Below are 17203 nucleotides of genomic sequence, written 5' to 3'. Positions count from 1 at the left end.
CTGTCAGTACTTTGTTAGCATTTATTAACATTTTTATGCTTACTTTTGATGATAAATGCCATTTACTGCAGGCAGTAGTGAGCGATATTACATTGATTACACGTCTGCCGTCAAGCACGTGCATTTGTCTGTCCCGATGCCTTCCCATCAGCCCCTACGTGCCCAAGATGCTGAAAACGCTTATTTAAAAAAACGGCTGATTTCAATAAAACAGCACACAGCCCAAGTGTGTTTTCACCGAGGGGCCAGTCACAGAAATATGAGTTCTCGCCTCGCACCGACCTTACGAATACAATTAATGACAATACAAATAATAAAAAAGTAATACATTTGTTAAAATTACTTATATTTGGGTTGTCTTCATGTGCTTGTTTCAGGAACATTCTAAAATCCAGGTCAAAAAGTGGTGATGGGGGAGGAGCAGACAGTTCCACCTCCTGCTACCTCCGCCTATGGAAACAATCTGCAAACTGGTTTGGGACACAGATTGTACAGACTGTAAGTGTTCGTTTCCGTCTGCATCAAGTGTTGACTGTTCTCGATGCGTCCCCTGGCGCGTCAGCATCATCACGTGACATCCAGCCCACGAATCTAAGTTTGGCCCGTGTGTGTGGTGCTTCAAGATGAAACACGAGCTCTGAAGTGTGTGTGTATCGTTTCTCTCCAAATTCATTCTAAATATGGAAGCTGGTACGTGGAATATTTTATCCTCCTCCCCTCTTTTCCTCCTCTTGTGTAAGCTGGTTTCATTTGCGTAGACCGAAAGCTGTCACAGCTGAGCGACACAGAGCGCTAATTAATGTTCCAAGCAATGATATTGTTTTAGCATGCTAAGCTGCTAGCATGACTCTGCTGTAATTTGTTTCACTTTATGTTGGCACTTTACTTCCATAGATTGCCGGCAGTAGCCGAGGTGTAGAGACAGGTTTTTTTTTATTTTTATCTGTGATGGTTTTATTTGTTTAAGCTATGCTTAAGGCAGCTGTAAATGTGTGCTGTTAGCCCGTGTAGCTAACCGGCACGAGTATGACTTCGGTGTTCGGTCCTCGGGACCTTGGTTACAGGAGTCGGACACCACCAGAATGGACACAAACCTTATCGGTTTTGACCATCAGAGGGCGCTGTGGAAATGCTGATGTAGCGTGACAAAAGCTTCAATAAAACCCATTAGCATTTGTGTTTGTGTGTTTAAGTCTAGGGGTGATTGAGTCTTGCTTTATCAAGCAGCTTCTTATCCACCCAGGTTGCAGAGTGGACAAGAAGTTGGCCTGCCAGTATCTAGACCTGGGTTTGAATCCTACTCAGGCTACCTGCCTGTGTCCTTGGACAAGACACTTAATCTACATGATCTACATGGTACACCTAACTGCAGTAAGCAACTTCAGCATTACAAGTACGCATGCGCGGAGGTTGGTGGCTATCGGGTCAAACAAAGGCATGTGCGCAGCTATCGGTTACGGAAGCGTATTGCATTCACTGTATTTAAAAAAAAATAAAAATTTTGACCGCTGATCTCGTACAGACGGTTGCCCAGTTCCGGATCACCTTTTTTAAAGTCCCGCTATACGGAGCCATAATGCAACTGAATGTCCTTTATTGTGTATTGTTGTATTGGGTATTTGGATGTTATTTAGCTGAAAAAGTCTGGGTGGAGTAGCGCTTCTACTTAAAGTGTGAAGCCACATTATGTGTGGTGCAAACATTTGCCAGAAACGGATCACTTTTGCCAGTTCCGGATCACTACACACTGCGTCACTTTGGGGGCATTCCTGGCATCTGGCTGGAGTCATTCTAATGCAGAATGATACACACTGTGCCCGAGAATGTGTTTTGAACACAAAATGATAGAAATAATACTTATTAAATGAGAATTTACTTAGTTTCGAAAAGCGCCGTTATACGTTTTTACGAGCAAAAAAATGAAGTGTGGAGGTGAGATTTCTCCCGAATTTAAAAAATAAAAGCCCCCACATTCATGCCCATTCGTGATGTTAAGATGATCCCAAAAGTCCACATTGACTTATAACTACAGACACAAGGCTGCTGCTTCAGTGATCCGCAACTGGCAAATTTTCGCGTCGGAGATAAATGTGCGCAGCAATTAAACAGCAAGACATAACACACTAACATTTTCTACCCAAGTAAGTAAGTATTTTCCCACTCTAGAACCAAAAACACAGAACGGCTAACTCACCTTTGCTACGTTTTAGAGATCGTTACTTTAAAACTTGCAGGAATGAGTGAGTCAGAAAAAGCGCGCACACCGCAGACACCGGGATGTTTTAATTCCTCCGCTGATCACAAGGACGGCTGGATCCGGTCGAGCTTGTGGTCGTTTGTAGACAAAACATCAATCTTTCCATTGGTACCAAGTATTAGCTTATTCGTGCTGATTACGAGAAACGGCGGCGCAAAAACTACAGCAGTGGTCCGGAACTGGCAATGATCCGGAACTGGGCAAGTGACTGTAATTCCAAGAAAAGATCTCATAATTACGACATCGGGATCTCGTAATTACGAGATCGGGCTATTTTTATGTTTTTTATTTATTTTGTGTGTGTGTGTGTGTGTGTGTGTGTGTGTGTGTGTGTGTGTAATCACTTCTGTACAGTGTGCTTCCGTACAGTCATTTGCCCAGTTCTGGATCACTTTTTTGAAAGTCCCGCTATACGGAGCCATAATGCACCTGAATATCCTTTATTGGGTATTGCTGTATTGGGTATTTGGATGTTATCTAGCTGAAAAAGTCAGGATGGGGTAGCAATTCTACTTAAAGTGTGAAGCCACATTATGTGTGGTGCAAATATTTGCCGGAAATGGATCATTTTGCCCGGTTCTGGATCACGACACTGTGTCACTTTGGGGTCATTCCTGGCATCTGGCTGGAGCCCTTCTAATGCAGAATGATACACACTTTGCCCAAAAATGTGTTTTGAACACAAAATGATATAAATTATACTTATTAAATGAGAATTTACTTAGTTTTGAAAGGCACCATTATACGTTTTTACGAGCAAAAAATGGAGGGTTTTTAAATAATACATAAATGAAGATAAAATAAAATCAGTGGTAATAAACATTCTTGGACTTTGACATCTCCCCCTAAGCTTTTAACTCAATGAAGTGGGTCAGGATAGCACATGATGCCCCAACTTGCTATCATTTTGCACCTTATATTGTTAGAGATGGAGAACAAAGGAGGGTTTTAAATGTGTGGAGGTGAGATTTCTCCTGAATTTAAAAACTAAAAGCCCCCACATTCATGCCCATACGTGATGTTGAGATGATCCCCAAAGTACACATGGCTCACACGTACTGACACGAGGCTGCTGCTTCAGTGATCCACAACCGGCAAAGAGAGAAATGCGTGCAGCAATTAAACAGCACGACATAACACACTGACATTTTCTACCGATGTAAGTAAGCATTTTCCCACTCTAGAACCAGTGACGCTGAATGGCTAACTCACCTTTGCTACTTCTTACTACTTTCACACTTGCACGAATGAGTGAGTCAGAAAACACGCACACCACAGAGACCGGCTGTTCGGATTCCTCTGCTGATCACAAAGATGGCTGGATCCGGTCGAGCTTGTGGTCGTTTGTAGACAAAACATCAGTCTTTCCATTGGTATCAAGTATTAGCTTATTCGCGCTGATTACGAGAAACGGCGGCGCAAATACTACAGCAGTGATCCAGAAAAGGCAATGATCCAGAACTGGGCAAGTGACTGTACTACCAGTCCCTCGGTAAAGACAAGCACGAGAATTCCCAAGTCATAATCATTTTCAACCATTTTCTCTACTGGTGGTTGGCTCTCACTGCGGTATTGTATCACTTCCTGTTCCGGAGCACAGCGGTGTTTTTCTGTATCTGTTAGCTGTTTAATCTGCGCAGTTAGATTGATCTAGTTATCTAGATTACGATTTGTTTCCCAGTGTAATCTTTACGTGCCTTAACTAAAGCACTCCTTCTGCTGAATCACCTCTAAATTATTTACACATTATTCACTTTGCGTGTTTTTAGGAATCCGCTAGCTTAGCGTAGCTACTAGCTCTTAGCCGATTTAGCATGGCGGCTTCTCCTGTCTCTCCCGCACTTTTCTGCTCTGGGTGTGAAATGTTTAGTTATTCCTCGGCCTCCTTTAGCAGTAACGGTACTTGTAATAAGTGTAGCTTATTCGTAGCTTTGGAGGCCAGGCTGGGCGAATTGGAGACTCGGCTCCGCACCGTGGAAAATTCTACAGCTAGCCAGGCCCCTGTAGTCGGTGCGGACCAAGGTAGCTTAGCCGCCGTTAGTTCCCCCCTGGCAGATCCCGAGCAGCCGGGAAAGCAGGCTGACTGGGTGACTGTGAGGAGGAAGCGTAGCCCTAAACAGAAGCCCCGTGTACACCGCCAACCCGTTCACATTTCTAACCGTTTTTCCCCACTCGACGACACACCCGCCGTGGATCAAACTCTGGTTATTGGCGACTCTGTTTTGAGAAATGTGAAGTTAGCGACACCAGCAACCATAGTCAATTGTCTTCCGGGGGGCCAGAGCAGGCGACATTGAAGGAAATTTGAAACTGCTGGCTAAGGCTAAGCGTAAATTTGGTAAGATTGTAATTCACGTCGGCAGTAATGACACCCGGTTACGCCAATCGGAGGTCACTAAAATTAACATTAAATCGGTGTGTAACTTTGCAAAAACAATGTCGGACTCTGTAGTTTTCTCTGGGCCCCTCCCCAATCGGACCGGGAGTGACATGTTTAGCCGCATGTTCTCCTTGAATTGCTGGCTGTCTGAGTGGTGTCCAAAAAATGAGGTGGGCTTCATAGATAATTGGCAAAGCTTCTGGGGAAAACCTGGTCTTGTTAGGAGAGACGGCATCCATCCCACTTTGGATGGAGCAGCTCTCATTTCTAGAAATCTGGCCAATTTTCTTAAATCCTCCAACCCGTGACTATCCAGGGTTGGGACCAGGAAGCAGAGTTGTAGTCTTACACACCTCTCTGCAGCTTCTCTCCCCCTGCCATCCCCTCATTACCCCATCCCCGTAGAGACGGTGCCTGCTCCCAGACTACCAATAACCAGCAAAAATCTATTTAAGCATAAAAATTCAGAAAGAAAAAATAATATAGCACCTTCAACTGCACCACAGACTAAAACAGTTAAATGTGGTCTATTAAACATTAGGTCTCTCTCTTCTAAGTCCCTGTTGGTAAATGATATAATAATTGATCAACATATTGATTTATTCTGCCTAACAGAAACCTGGTTACAGCAGGATGAATATGTTAGTTTAAATGAGTCAACACCCCCGAGTCACACTAACTGTCAGAATGCTCGTAGCACGGGCCGGGGCGGAGGATTAGCAGCAATCTTCCATTCCAGCTTATTAATTAATCAAAAACCCAGACAGAGCTTTAATTCATTTGAAAGCTTGTCTCTTAGTCTTGTCCATCCAAATTGGAAGTCCCAAAAAACAGTTTTATTTGTTATTATCTATCGTCCACCTGGTCGTTACTGTGAGTTTCTCTGTGAATTTTCAGACCTTTTGTCTGACTTAGTGCTTAGCTCAGATAAGATAATTATAGTGGGCGATTTTAACATCCACACAGATGCTGAGAATGACAGCCTCAACACTGCATTTAATCTATTATTAGACTCTATTGGCTTTGCTCAAAAAGTAAATGAGTCCACCCACCACTTTAATCATATCTTAGATCTTGTTCTGACTTATGGTATGGAAATAGAAGACTTAACAGTATTCCCTGAAAACTCCCTTCTGTCTGATCATTTCTTAATACATTACATTTACTCTGATGGACTACCCAGCAGTAGGGAATAAGTTTCATTACACTAGAAGTCTTTCAGAAAGCGCTGTAACTAGGTTTAAGGATATGATTCCTTCTTTATGTTCTCTAATGCCATATAACAACACAGTGCAGAGTAGCTACCTAAACTCTGTAAGGGAGATAGAGTATCTCGTCAATAGTTTTACATCCTCATTGAAGACAACTTTGGATGCTGTAGCTCCTCTGAAAAAGAGAGCTTTAAATCAGAAGTGTCTGACTCCGTGGTATAACTCACAAACTCGTAGCTTAAAGCAGATAACCCGTAAGTTGGAGAGGAAATGGCGTCTCACTAATTTAGAAGATCTTTCACTTAGCCTGGAAAAAGAGTCTGTTGCTCTATAAAAAAAGCCCTCCGTAAAGCTAGGACATCTTTCTACTCATCACTAATTGAAGAAAATAAGAACAACCCCAGGTTTCTTTTCAGCACTGTAGCCAGGCTGACAAAGAGTCAGAGCTCTATTGAGCTGAGTATTCCATTAACTTTAACTAGTAATGACTTCATGACTTTCTTTGCTAACAAAATTTTAACTATTAGAGAAAGAATTACTCATGACCATCCCAGAGACGTATCGTTATCTTTGGCTGCTTTCAGTGATGCCGGTATTTGGTTAGACTCTTTCTCTCCGATTGTTCTGTCTGAGTTATTTTCATTAGTTACTTCATCCAAACCATCAACATGTTTATTAGACCCCATTCCTACCAGGCTGCTCAAGGAAGCCCTACCATTATTTAATGCTTCGATCTTAAATATGATCAATCTATCTTTGTTAGTTGGCTATGTACCACAGGCTTTTAGGTGGCAGTAATTAAACCATTACTTAAAAAGCCATCACTTGACCCAGCTATCTTAGCTAATTATAGGCCAATCTCCAACCTTCCTTTTCTCTCAAAATTCTTGAAAGGGTAGTTGTAAAACAGCTAACTGATCATCTGCAGAGGAATGGTCTATTTGAAGAGTTTCAGTCAGGTTTTAGAATTCATCATAGTACAGAAACAGCATTAGTGAAGGTTACAAATGATCTTCTTATGGCCTCGGACAGTGGACTCATCTCGGTGCTTGTTCTGTTAGACCTCAGTGCTGCTTTTGATACTGTTGACCATAAAATTTTATTACAGAGATTAGAGCATGCCATAGGTATTAAAGGCACTGCGCTGCGGTGGTTTGAATCATATTTGTCTAATAGATTACAATTTGTTCATGTAAATGGGGAATCTTCTTCACAGACTAAAGTTAATTATGGAGTTCCACAAGGTTCTGTGCTAGGACCAATTTTATTCACTTTATATATGCTTCCCTTAGGCAGTATTATTAGACGGTATTGCTTAAATTTTCATTGTTACGCAGATGATACCCAGCTTTATCTATCCATGAAGCCAGAGGACACACACCAATTAGCTAAACTGCAGGATTGTCTTACAGACATAAAGACATGGATGACCTCTAATTTCCTGCTTTTAAACTCAGATAAAACTGAAGTTATTGTACTTGGCCCCACAAATCTTAGAAACATGGTGTCTAACCAGATCCTTACTCTGGATGGCATTACCCTGACCTCTAGTAATACTGTGAGAAATCTTGGAGTCATTTTTGATCAGGATATGTCATTCAAAGCGCATATTAAACAAATATGTAGGACTGCTTTTTTTGCATTTACGCAATATCTCTAAAATCAGAAAGGTCTTGTCTCAGAGTGATGCTGAAAAACTAATTCATGCATTTATTTCCTCTAGGCTGGACTATTGTAATTCATTATTATCAGGTTGTCCTAAAAGTTCCCTAAAAAGCCTTCAGTTAATTCAAAATGCTGCAGCTAGAGTACTGACGAGGACTAGAAGGAGAGAGCATATCTCACCCATATTGGCCTCTCTTCATTGGCTTCCTGTTAATTCTAGAATAGAATTTAAAATTCTTCTTCTTACTTAGAAGGTTTTGAATAATCAGGTCCCATCTTATCTTAGGGACCTCGTAGTACCATATCACCCCAATAGAGCGCTTCGCTCTCAGACTGCAGGCTTACTGTAGTTCCTAGGGTTTGTAAGAGTAGAATGGGAGGCAGAGCCTTCAGCTTTCAGGCTCCTCTCCTGTGGAACCAGCTCCCAATTCAGATCAGGGAGACAGACACCCTCTCTACTTTTAAGATTAGGCTTAAAACTTTCCTTTTTGCTAAAGCTTATAGTTAGGGCTGGATCAGGTGACCCTGAACCATCCCTTAGTTATGCTGCTATAGACGTAGACTGCTGGGGGGTTCCCATGATGCACTGTTTCTTCTTCCTTTTTGCTCTGTATGCACCACTCTGCATTTAATCATTAGTGATCGATCTCTGCTCCCCTCCACAGCATGTCTTTTTCCTGGTTCTCTCCCTCAGCCCCAACCAGTCCCAGCAGAAGACTGCCCCTCCCTGAGCCTGGTTCTGCTGGAGGTTTCTTCCTGTTAAAGGGAGTTTTTCCTTCCCACTGTAGCCAAGTGCTTGCTCACAGGGGGTCGTTTGACCGTTGGGGTTTTACATAATTATTGTATGGCCTTGCCTTACAATATAAAGCGCCTTGGGGCAACTGTTTGTTGTGATTTGGCGCTATATAAAAAAATTGATTGATTGATTGATAATCGAAAATCGGCCAATTTGTAACCTCCGGCACTGCACTGTGATCCACACCACGGCACACTCAAAGTATGGGATTCCACCGAAACTGTTCCTGGATGAATGAAACTCCTCCAGCGAGGCAGGTCACGGGGCCCACAGACTGGCATGCGCCCGGGTGGGAGTGAGCCCCGCTGTGTCCCTCAGCGGTCGGTGGGGCTGTGTGAGTGAAAGCTGAAAGACGCCCCGTGGTCCTCCCTGGACAGTCATCCGGGAGCACTTCAGGGGAAAATCTACACTTTGTGTTTAATTGCAGTGTGTTATCATCGGCTGAGCTCAGCCCGCGTCTTTGCTGAGGGACTGGAAGTACGGAAGACTACACATAAAACAATTTAGACACCTTGTCTTTTCTTCTAGTTACGAGATCCTGATGTTGTAATTATGAGATCAGCTGTCAATTTTTTATTTATTTATTTATTTTAGCCAGTGAATGCAATATGCTTCCGGAACAACACAGTCCAGTGTACTGGTAAACATTTATTATGCTTACTTTTGATGAGAAATGCCACTTGCCGAACACAGTAGTGAGCGATATTGCGTTGAATACGCGTCTGCCGTCAAGCACGTACAGTAGTGTTCAGAATAATAGTAGTGCTATGTGACTAAAAAGATTAATCCAGGTTTTGAGTAGATTTCTTATTGTTACATGGGAAACAAGGTACCTGTAGATTCTCAAATTGGGCTATTAGTAAAAAAAGTAGAAAAGGGGGTGTTCACAATAATAGTAGTGTGGCATTCAGTCAGTGAGTTCGTCAATTTTGTGGAACAAACAGGAGTGAATCAGGTGTCCCCTATGTAAGGATGAAGCCAGCACCTGTTGAACATGCTTTTCTCTTTGAAAGCCTGAGGAAAATGGGACGTTCAAGACATTGTTCAGAAGAACAGCGAAGTTTGATTTAAAAAGTTGATTGGAGAGGGGAAAACTTATACGCAGGTGAAAAAAATTATAGGCTGTTTATCTACAATGATCTCCAATGCTTTAAAATGGACAAAAAAACTAGAGACGCATGGAAGAAACCGGAAAACAACCATCAAAATGGATAGAAGAATAACAAGAATGGCAAAGGCTCACCCATTGATCAGCTCCAGGATGATCAAAGTAGGGCTGCAGCTATCGATTATTTTATTAATCGAATATTCTATCGATTATTCTGGTGATTAATCGAGTAATCGGATGAAAAGTATTTCTGCGTTTTAAACATCAATAGTCCAAGGCTGTCCATAAGTAATGGCACAATGTCACTGCGCCAAAGTGTTGGCATTTTGCTGAAATGGCGATGGGATGTGGCCTTCTATTTTGTTTTCTCCAATCTGTAAAATTTAACTTTTTAAGTTTTTTTTTTGTTTGTTTGTTTGTTTGTTTTTTTGTTTCTTTGTTTGTTTTGTTTTTTATAAAGGTTGATTGACTGGGTCCCTGCGTGATTTTCTTTTATCCCTCTTTCTCTTCAGCAGACGTATTTCAGCTGGAGGTTGAACATGCAGCCTAGCAGTCAGGTTTTTTATTATTATTATTTTATTTAAGTTACCGTGTTTGTGAAGTGTTGTGTGTTGCCCAAAAACGCAAAAATTAAAAAGTCAAACACTCAGTGTGAGTCTGAGGGAAACGCAGAAGAAAGAGTGGACTTCAGCTGTTTGTCAGTGTAGCCGGGGACAGAGCTCTGACTTGCACGGTCTGAGAGCCCCTCACACCGGGCACAGAGAGAGACAGCAGCCGGCCACTGGGTCAATAGTCCCTCTCCACGTCGAGCAGACTGTGTGTTTTTTAAAAATAGACAAACACACTGCTTCACTTTAAATGCACAGTAAGTCTATTTCAGATGATCAGCGTGGACCATCTTTCTCTTAAAAGGCTTTATTTTACTCTGTGTGTCACGTTGGAAAGCGGTAGCTATTGGTGCTAATTTGATTAGCTGTTATGCTCGTCTTCTGTTTTTTTCTTTTCTGTGGACGGTGCAGCACCACACACAGGTCTGGCATATGTACTACAACGTTAAACGAAGCTTCGAGGCACAGAATTTGCCTCAAACATCTTTTGTAATCGAATTATTCGAGTTACTCGACTAATCGTTTCAGCCCTAGATCAGAGACAGTCTGGAGTTACCTGTAAGTGCTGTGACAGTTAGAAGACACCTGTGTGAAGCTAATTTATTTGCAAGAATCCCCTGCAAAGTCCCTCTGTTAAATAAAAGACATGCAGAAGAGGTTACAATTTGCCAAAGAACACATCAACTGGCCTAAAGAGAAATGGAGGAATATTTTGTCAACTGATGAGAGTAAAACTGTTCTTTTTGGGTCCAAGGGCCGCAGACAGTTTGTGAGACGACCCCAAACTCTGAATTCAAGCCACAATTCACAGTGAAGACAGTGAAGCATGGTGGTGCAAGCATCATGATATGGGCATTTCTCCTGCTATGGTGTTGGGCCTATATATCGCATACCAGGTATCATGGATCAGTTTGGATATGTCAGAATACTTGAAGAGGTCATGTTGCCTTATGCTGAAGAGGACATGCCCTTGAAATGAGTGTTTCAACAAGACAGTGACCCCAAGCACACTAGTAAATGAGCAAAATCTTGGTTCCAAACCAACAAAATTAATGTCTCGCAGATGTGAAGAAATCATGAAAAACTGTGGTTATACAACTAAATACTAGTTTAGTGATTCACAGGATTGCTAAAAAAGCAGTTTGAACATAATAGTTTTGAGTTTGTAGCGTCAACAGCAGATGCTACTATTATTGTGAACATCCCCTTTTCTACTTTTTTTTACTAATAGCCCACTTTCATAGCCTTAAGAGTGTGCATCATGAATGCTTGGTCTTGTTGGATTTGTGAGAATCTACTGAATCTACTGGTACCTTGTTTCCCATGTAACAATAAGAAATATTCTCAAAACCTGGATTAATCTTTTTAGTCACATAGCACTACTATTATTCTGAACACTACTGTACATATGTTTGTCCTGATGCCTTCCCATCAGCCCCCGCTCACCCGAGATGCTGAAGTGGCTTATTGGGTACGTGCCGTGTTGGAGTGCGAGACCTAATACCTTGTGGAGTTTTTACCTTTCCACATGTTGGCGTGGCCCTTTTACCATGGTATTTAACTGAAAACCCAAGACATCAACATCCTGGTTGGATGCGGAATTGTTTACTTCTGTCAAATACCTGTGAACCCAAACATCAACATGTGAAGAGCAAAACTATTTACCTTAAGCCCGTTTCACATTGGCATATTCATAGAGCTGAGTATTGCGGCGTTGTTTCATTTAAATACGCCCAAAATACGCGCATACTCAGCCTTTTTCCATGTTCATAGATCTGCTTGCAGCTGCATGTTTGCTTTTTAATGTGTGCACACAGTTGCGTGTACCTTGCCGCTATTTAAACCCAGTTCACTCCTGCCGGCTGTGCAGAACACATCACTGCACTTGGAAAACAGTGGACTGTATCATGAGGGTTTTACAGTTTCATTACTGCCATGTATGTAGTCAAAGCTGCTATTTTCTGCCTCTATGGATGTGTGGTCTGTCCTCTCCTGCACGGTGTGGTTCATGTCAGAAACAGTCATTTAACATTATTATTATTATTATTATTATTATTTGTCTTGGTGGATCATTTTCATTGTGTCAAGATGCTGCTGAGTCTGGCTGTGGTAAAGGTTGCTGTGAATGAAGCGCTGTGACTCATTAAACTTTTAAAGCTCCGGTTGTTCCAATCAGGTCCGCTGATTTGATCGGACCTGATCGATCAGGGCGTCTGATGATCGCACTGACGTGCAGCGATGGCGCTTTTTATTTTGAAGAGTCACAGCTCTTTTCAGGTTTGATCAGACCTGATCGATTAGGGCGTTTGATGAGCGCACCGACATGCAGCGACATGGCTTTTATTTTAAAGTCACAGGTTTGATCAGACACACACACACACACACACACACAGAGAGAGAGAGAGCGACAGAGGGAGAGAGAGTGACCTGCTGTTTCTGGATTTCTGAGTTGAGGTTCGATTCCCTGTTCTGAACACACAGGCACTGTGGGCTGTGTGATTATGTTCTCAGCTGATTCCTCTGGATTCACGCACTCAGTTTTTGGTTGTGTACAGGAGCGATGTGCTGCGCAGACCTGCTTAAAACTGTCCAGTGCTCTATGCCAAAGAAAGTTAAACATGTTTAATTTCTTCCATCCTACATGCGTAGCCCTCAACATACTGCTGCGTAGGGAGAAAAACTCGACGTAGAGCTGCTAAAAGTTGGTGGAGAGCTGCTCAACTCGGCATAGATGATACGCCACAATGAGCAGGTCTACGAATATGCCAATGTGAAAGGGGCTTTAGGTCGCACACCCCGCGTGTCCGTTGATGCGAAATAAGGAAGTCAGTCTCAATTTATAATGTACATTGTCCCGGAAGACAGACCTCTTGCGCGGGAATTTATGCAGACACTGCATTCTGTGGATCTGTTCGGCTGGCTCCTCCTAATGTAATTCTTAGCAAATCACCAGCAGGGGAGACAGCAGAAAAGACTGAAGACTTTCTGTGTACACTACATTTTTATAATCAGAATCTGCTCTCTGTTGATTGGTTAGAGTCCCATCCATCTTCACCGTCCAACAATGGTCTTCTCCCACGGTCCACCCACTGCACAGTCCTCTCACCTTTGTTCTCCTTTGATATGCAAAATATCATTCACCTCCTTATCAGCTTGCTTTGGTCCTCCTTGGCATGGTTTCCCAATTCAGGTCAACTTGAAATGATACTTCAGTTGACATAATTGATAAAGAAGTGATCCTCCCATGTGTGTGCTTACGTGATCAAAAAATGCCATGTCATGTTTAGGCCATGTGGCTAACTAGGTCAAACTTTAAAGATGTGAAAAGCAGGGCCTTGTATTAGTTGAACCGCTACGTGCTGTTTACGTCTTTTCATGTGATAACAAGATAATGAAAGGCGCTTCGCTTTTACAAGATATACTTTTGGTGCAGACAAGAGTACAGAAACTTACTGTGGAGATATCAAGAACATATTGACCCAGTGCAAACTTGCTGACAGTCATGGCTCTTAACTTCACATAACCCCAGCAGAAATGCAACACTGTATTAAAATGGGGTTTAGAGAGTCTGAAATGAATAATATATATGACATATGTATTTCTAAGTAATTTATTAACAGCCTTGGCGGGGAAGTAACCTGCGTTGGACTAGAATCTCCTGCAGGGGAAGTTGTGGCTTATCTGCTTGATACTACAGAATCCTGGAGAGAAGTACTGGCCCCAATAGCGATATTTCCAGTGACTTCGTGAATCTGGTCATGTGGGATTGTTGACTAGCGTGGTTGGCTTTGTTGTAGGAAATAGCTATCTAGGTTATTCAGAGTGTAGCGGGAAGAATATGTTTTTAGGATTATTTTGAAATTATCACTTGTGGATAATTCTTCCTCAGATACTGGGGGTACCACCTATGACTGAAATATCACTGATTTTAAGATCAGTCAATAGGAAATATTAAAATCAGTCTCTAATCTTACAGTAGTAAGTTCTACAGGTCAAGTCTCACCCCTCTGTAAAACCATACAAAATCGCAGACAACTTCACACTTTAAAACATTTATTTAACTCAGTGAGTTAAATAACAGGATATACGAGGTCTGTTAGAAAAGTATCCGACCTTTTTATTTTTTGCAACAACCTTATGGATTTGAATCATGTGTGCTTGCATCAGCCAAGCTTGAACCTTTGTGCGCATGCATGAGTTTTTTCACGCCTGTCGGTTGCGTCATTCGCCTGTGAGCAGGCGTCCACCCCCCTCGTCGGATTTTCATTGCGAGGAAAATGTCTGAACGATGTGGAGTTTTGCTGCATCACATTTTTCCAGAAACTGTGAGAGACAGCCAGGTGGAAACCATTCGGAAGATTCAGATGGCTTTCAGGGAAGATTCTATGGGCATCACACAGATTAAGGAGTACAACAGGTTTAAAGATGGCGCACAATGGCTGAGGGCGCTCCGAGCGGCGATCGACAGGCTGAAACGGCCAGATCATTTCCAAAGTGAACACTGTGTTGATCCGGGACGTCGTCTGACTACCAGAGAAATGGCAGAAGAGGTGGACATAGCACTTTTTCAGCACATTCCACTGTTACAGGAGTTTTTGTCATGGAAAGAGGAGCGGAGGAATTCGCCATGGAGCCGCTAATGGCGCGGGACAAAAGCACCTCCGTGTTGGTCTCACAGGATATGTTGTAACATGCCCAGCTCTTGCACCATTCGGAAGATTCAGACGGCTTTCGGTGGCTTTTCAGTCGTGTGACTATCCGAGAAATTGTGGACGAAGCTGGACATGCCACAATATGTCCTGTGGGCTTCATCACGGCGTTGCTTTTTGTTCTGGCGCCATGTGGCTCCGTCCCAACGCGCGAATTCCTCCGCACGTCTGTCTCAATGTGTAGTCAGACGACATCCTGGATCAACAAATGATGTGGTCGTTTCAGCCTGTCGCTCGGAGCAAGGCGCGCCCTCAGCCATTGTGCGCCGTCTTTAAACCGGTTGTAACACTCCTTAATCTGTGTGATGCCCATAGAATCATCCCTGAAAGCCATCCGAATCTTCCAAATGGTTTCCACCTGGCTGTCTCTCCCAGTTCTTGAAAAATTTGATTCAGCAAAACTCCAAATCGTTCAGACATTTTCTCGCAATGAAAATCTGACGAGGGGGGTGGACCACTGCTCACACAAAGCCTGCTCACAGGCGAATGACGCAACTCACAGGCGTGAAAAACTCACGCATGCGCACGAAGGTTCAAGCTTGGCTGATGCAAGCATACATGATTCAAATCCATAAGGTTGTTGCAAAAAATAAAAAGGTCGAATACTTTTCTAACAGACCTCGTATCACAGTAAGCAATTTGATGATGATGACGTTCACTGAGCAGTTATTATATGACGCTAAGATAATTTGGTTTAGTTGCGGGAGTTTAAGAGTGAATTCCGTTCTAATCCGCTGGGGATTTACTGTATTATTAACATGAGAGATGGTTAGTGACATTGAATAGAATTAAATAAAGCCCACTCTGTTTTATCTGACACCGGGCAGATCTTGGGCTGTGATGGTTTGCATTGCTCGAAATAGTACGTGCACGTGCTAGTTTGTGCACGTATTATTCAAGCGGTGCACGTAATTTATACTGCACTTGCACTGGTGCAAGTAACGTTATCCAAATTTTATCAACTATAAAGCACCAGTAGAATGACCAATAAAGGAATAAACGAGGGAAAAAACAATTTCCAGTGTGTTGTCTTCATCTTCCCTGCGTTTATGACTCGCACATGGAGCGAGTTGCAGTGCTCTATTTGTTGTGGAAAGCTGACAAACGTCGCCAGCGGCGCACACACGTGAAAAAAAAAAAAAACAAAACTGGCTGCCGCTGCAGTTCCTTACGGAACCTGGGAGTGGTCACTTAAAGTGATATTTTTTCTGGCCATGATAATTTGTGCACACATTTTCCTTTAATTGAGCCCACAAATTAATAAAACGTGCTCTCAAATTAATAAAATGTGCGCACATTTTCCTGGCCATTATATTTCGTGGGAACGTTTTCCTTTAATTGACCCCGCGAATTAATAAAACGTGCGCACGTTTTCCTTTCGTTCAAAATGAACTCCATAATATGACCTAAATTGTCATCCTCATGACGGGGAGACGCTTCACCCTCAGCATCCTTTTTCATGGCATCATCCTCCAGATGATATGTCCTGTATGTCCTTGTGCGCCCAAACCATGATGATATACCCTGACCAGATCCATTTATAATGGGGAAATGTATTACACTGTCTGCTGGTTGTTGACTAATAGTCCAGCATTTATGTCTCAAGACATATTGAATAATTGAGTGCACTTTTACAAATTGGCCACGTTTAAGTAGATCGTGCCCTTTTTTTTTTTTACTCAAACGATGCTTAAACGTGCGCACAATATCATTAAACGAGCACGCAATATCGTTAAAATGAGCGCACTCCTCTAACACATCAGAGAAGAGTTTAAGGTTGATATAAGACTGACTTTGGTTGTGCAAGTAACTTTTTTTTGGTGCAAGTAATTTTTTGTTACTAGCACCAGTGCAAGGAAGGTTAAAATGTATTTCAATCCCTGGTTGCTTTGAGAAGGTTTTTTTTTAATTACTTTTGCTTCATGCAAGCTTAAGAGGTTGGTGTTCACTGCAGGCTGCTCGCTACAAGAGGACCGCCGAATCCTTTCCTGAATTCGAAAATGCACAGTCATTAGCAACCAGAGAAGCCTCTTCAGCCACAGACTGCTCCTTCCCAAAGTGCAGGACCAACAGACTGAAATCTCCTTTCTCATTGAGGCCATCAAACTGTATAACTCCTCACTCGGGGAGGGAGGCGTACAGGAAGACAGAGGTTGGAATGAGAGGACCAGAAGTGGCCAGTAAACCAGATTTGATCAGTATGTCTGGTATTTATATTGTGCATTTATATTTATATTGCAAACTCTTTTTCTTTTTTACTTTCACTTTTGATATTGTGTGTGCTGCTATACAATGCTGCTGGAACCTGCACGCGTTGGTGTCTTGCGAGCAAGAGCAGTGCCAGGTGCAGCACGTGGTGCTGGTTATGTGGTATGTGGAACCACATTGCGCCACTTATGTGGAATAATTAAAAAAAAAAAAGAGAGAGAGAGAAAAACGCATCACCCACTGGACGCGAACTCACACCTT

The 17203-nt window shown here is 42.5% G+C and overlaps 1 protein-coding gene across 1 annotated transcript in view; it reads left to right on the top strand.

Moving 5' to 3' along the window:
* Positions 1-565: 565 nt before the first annotated feature.
* Positions 566-17203, top strand: part of blmh (bleomycin hydrolase) — a 90300-nt gene continuing 73662 nt past the window's right edge. The window contains exon 1 of the mRNA XM_034167941.1: positions 566-690. Coding sequence (XP_034023832.1) covers positions 681-690 — 10 coding nt within the window. The 5' untranslated portion in view covers positions 566-680. The remainder of the gene's footprint in view (positions 691-17203) is intronic.

This window comes from Thalassophryne amazonica, chromosome 4 (genome assembly GCF_902500255.1).
Source record: "Thalassophryne amazonica chromosome 4, fThaAma1.1, whole genome shotgun sequence".
Classification (NCBI taxonomy): Eukaryota; Metazoa; Chordata; class Actinopteri; order Batrachoidiformes; family Batrachoididae; genus Thalassophryne; species Thalassophryne amazonica.
This window is presented reverse-complemented; position numbering and strand designations above follow the sequence as displayed.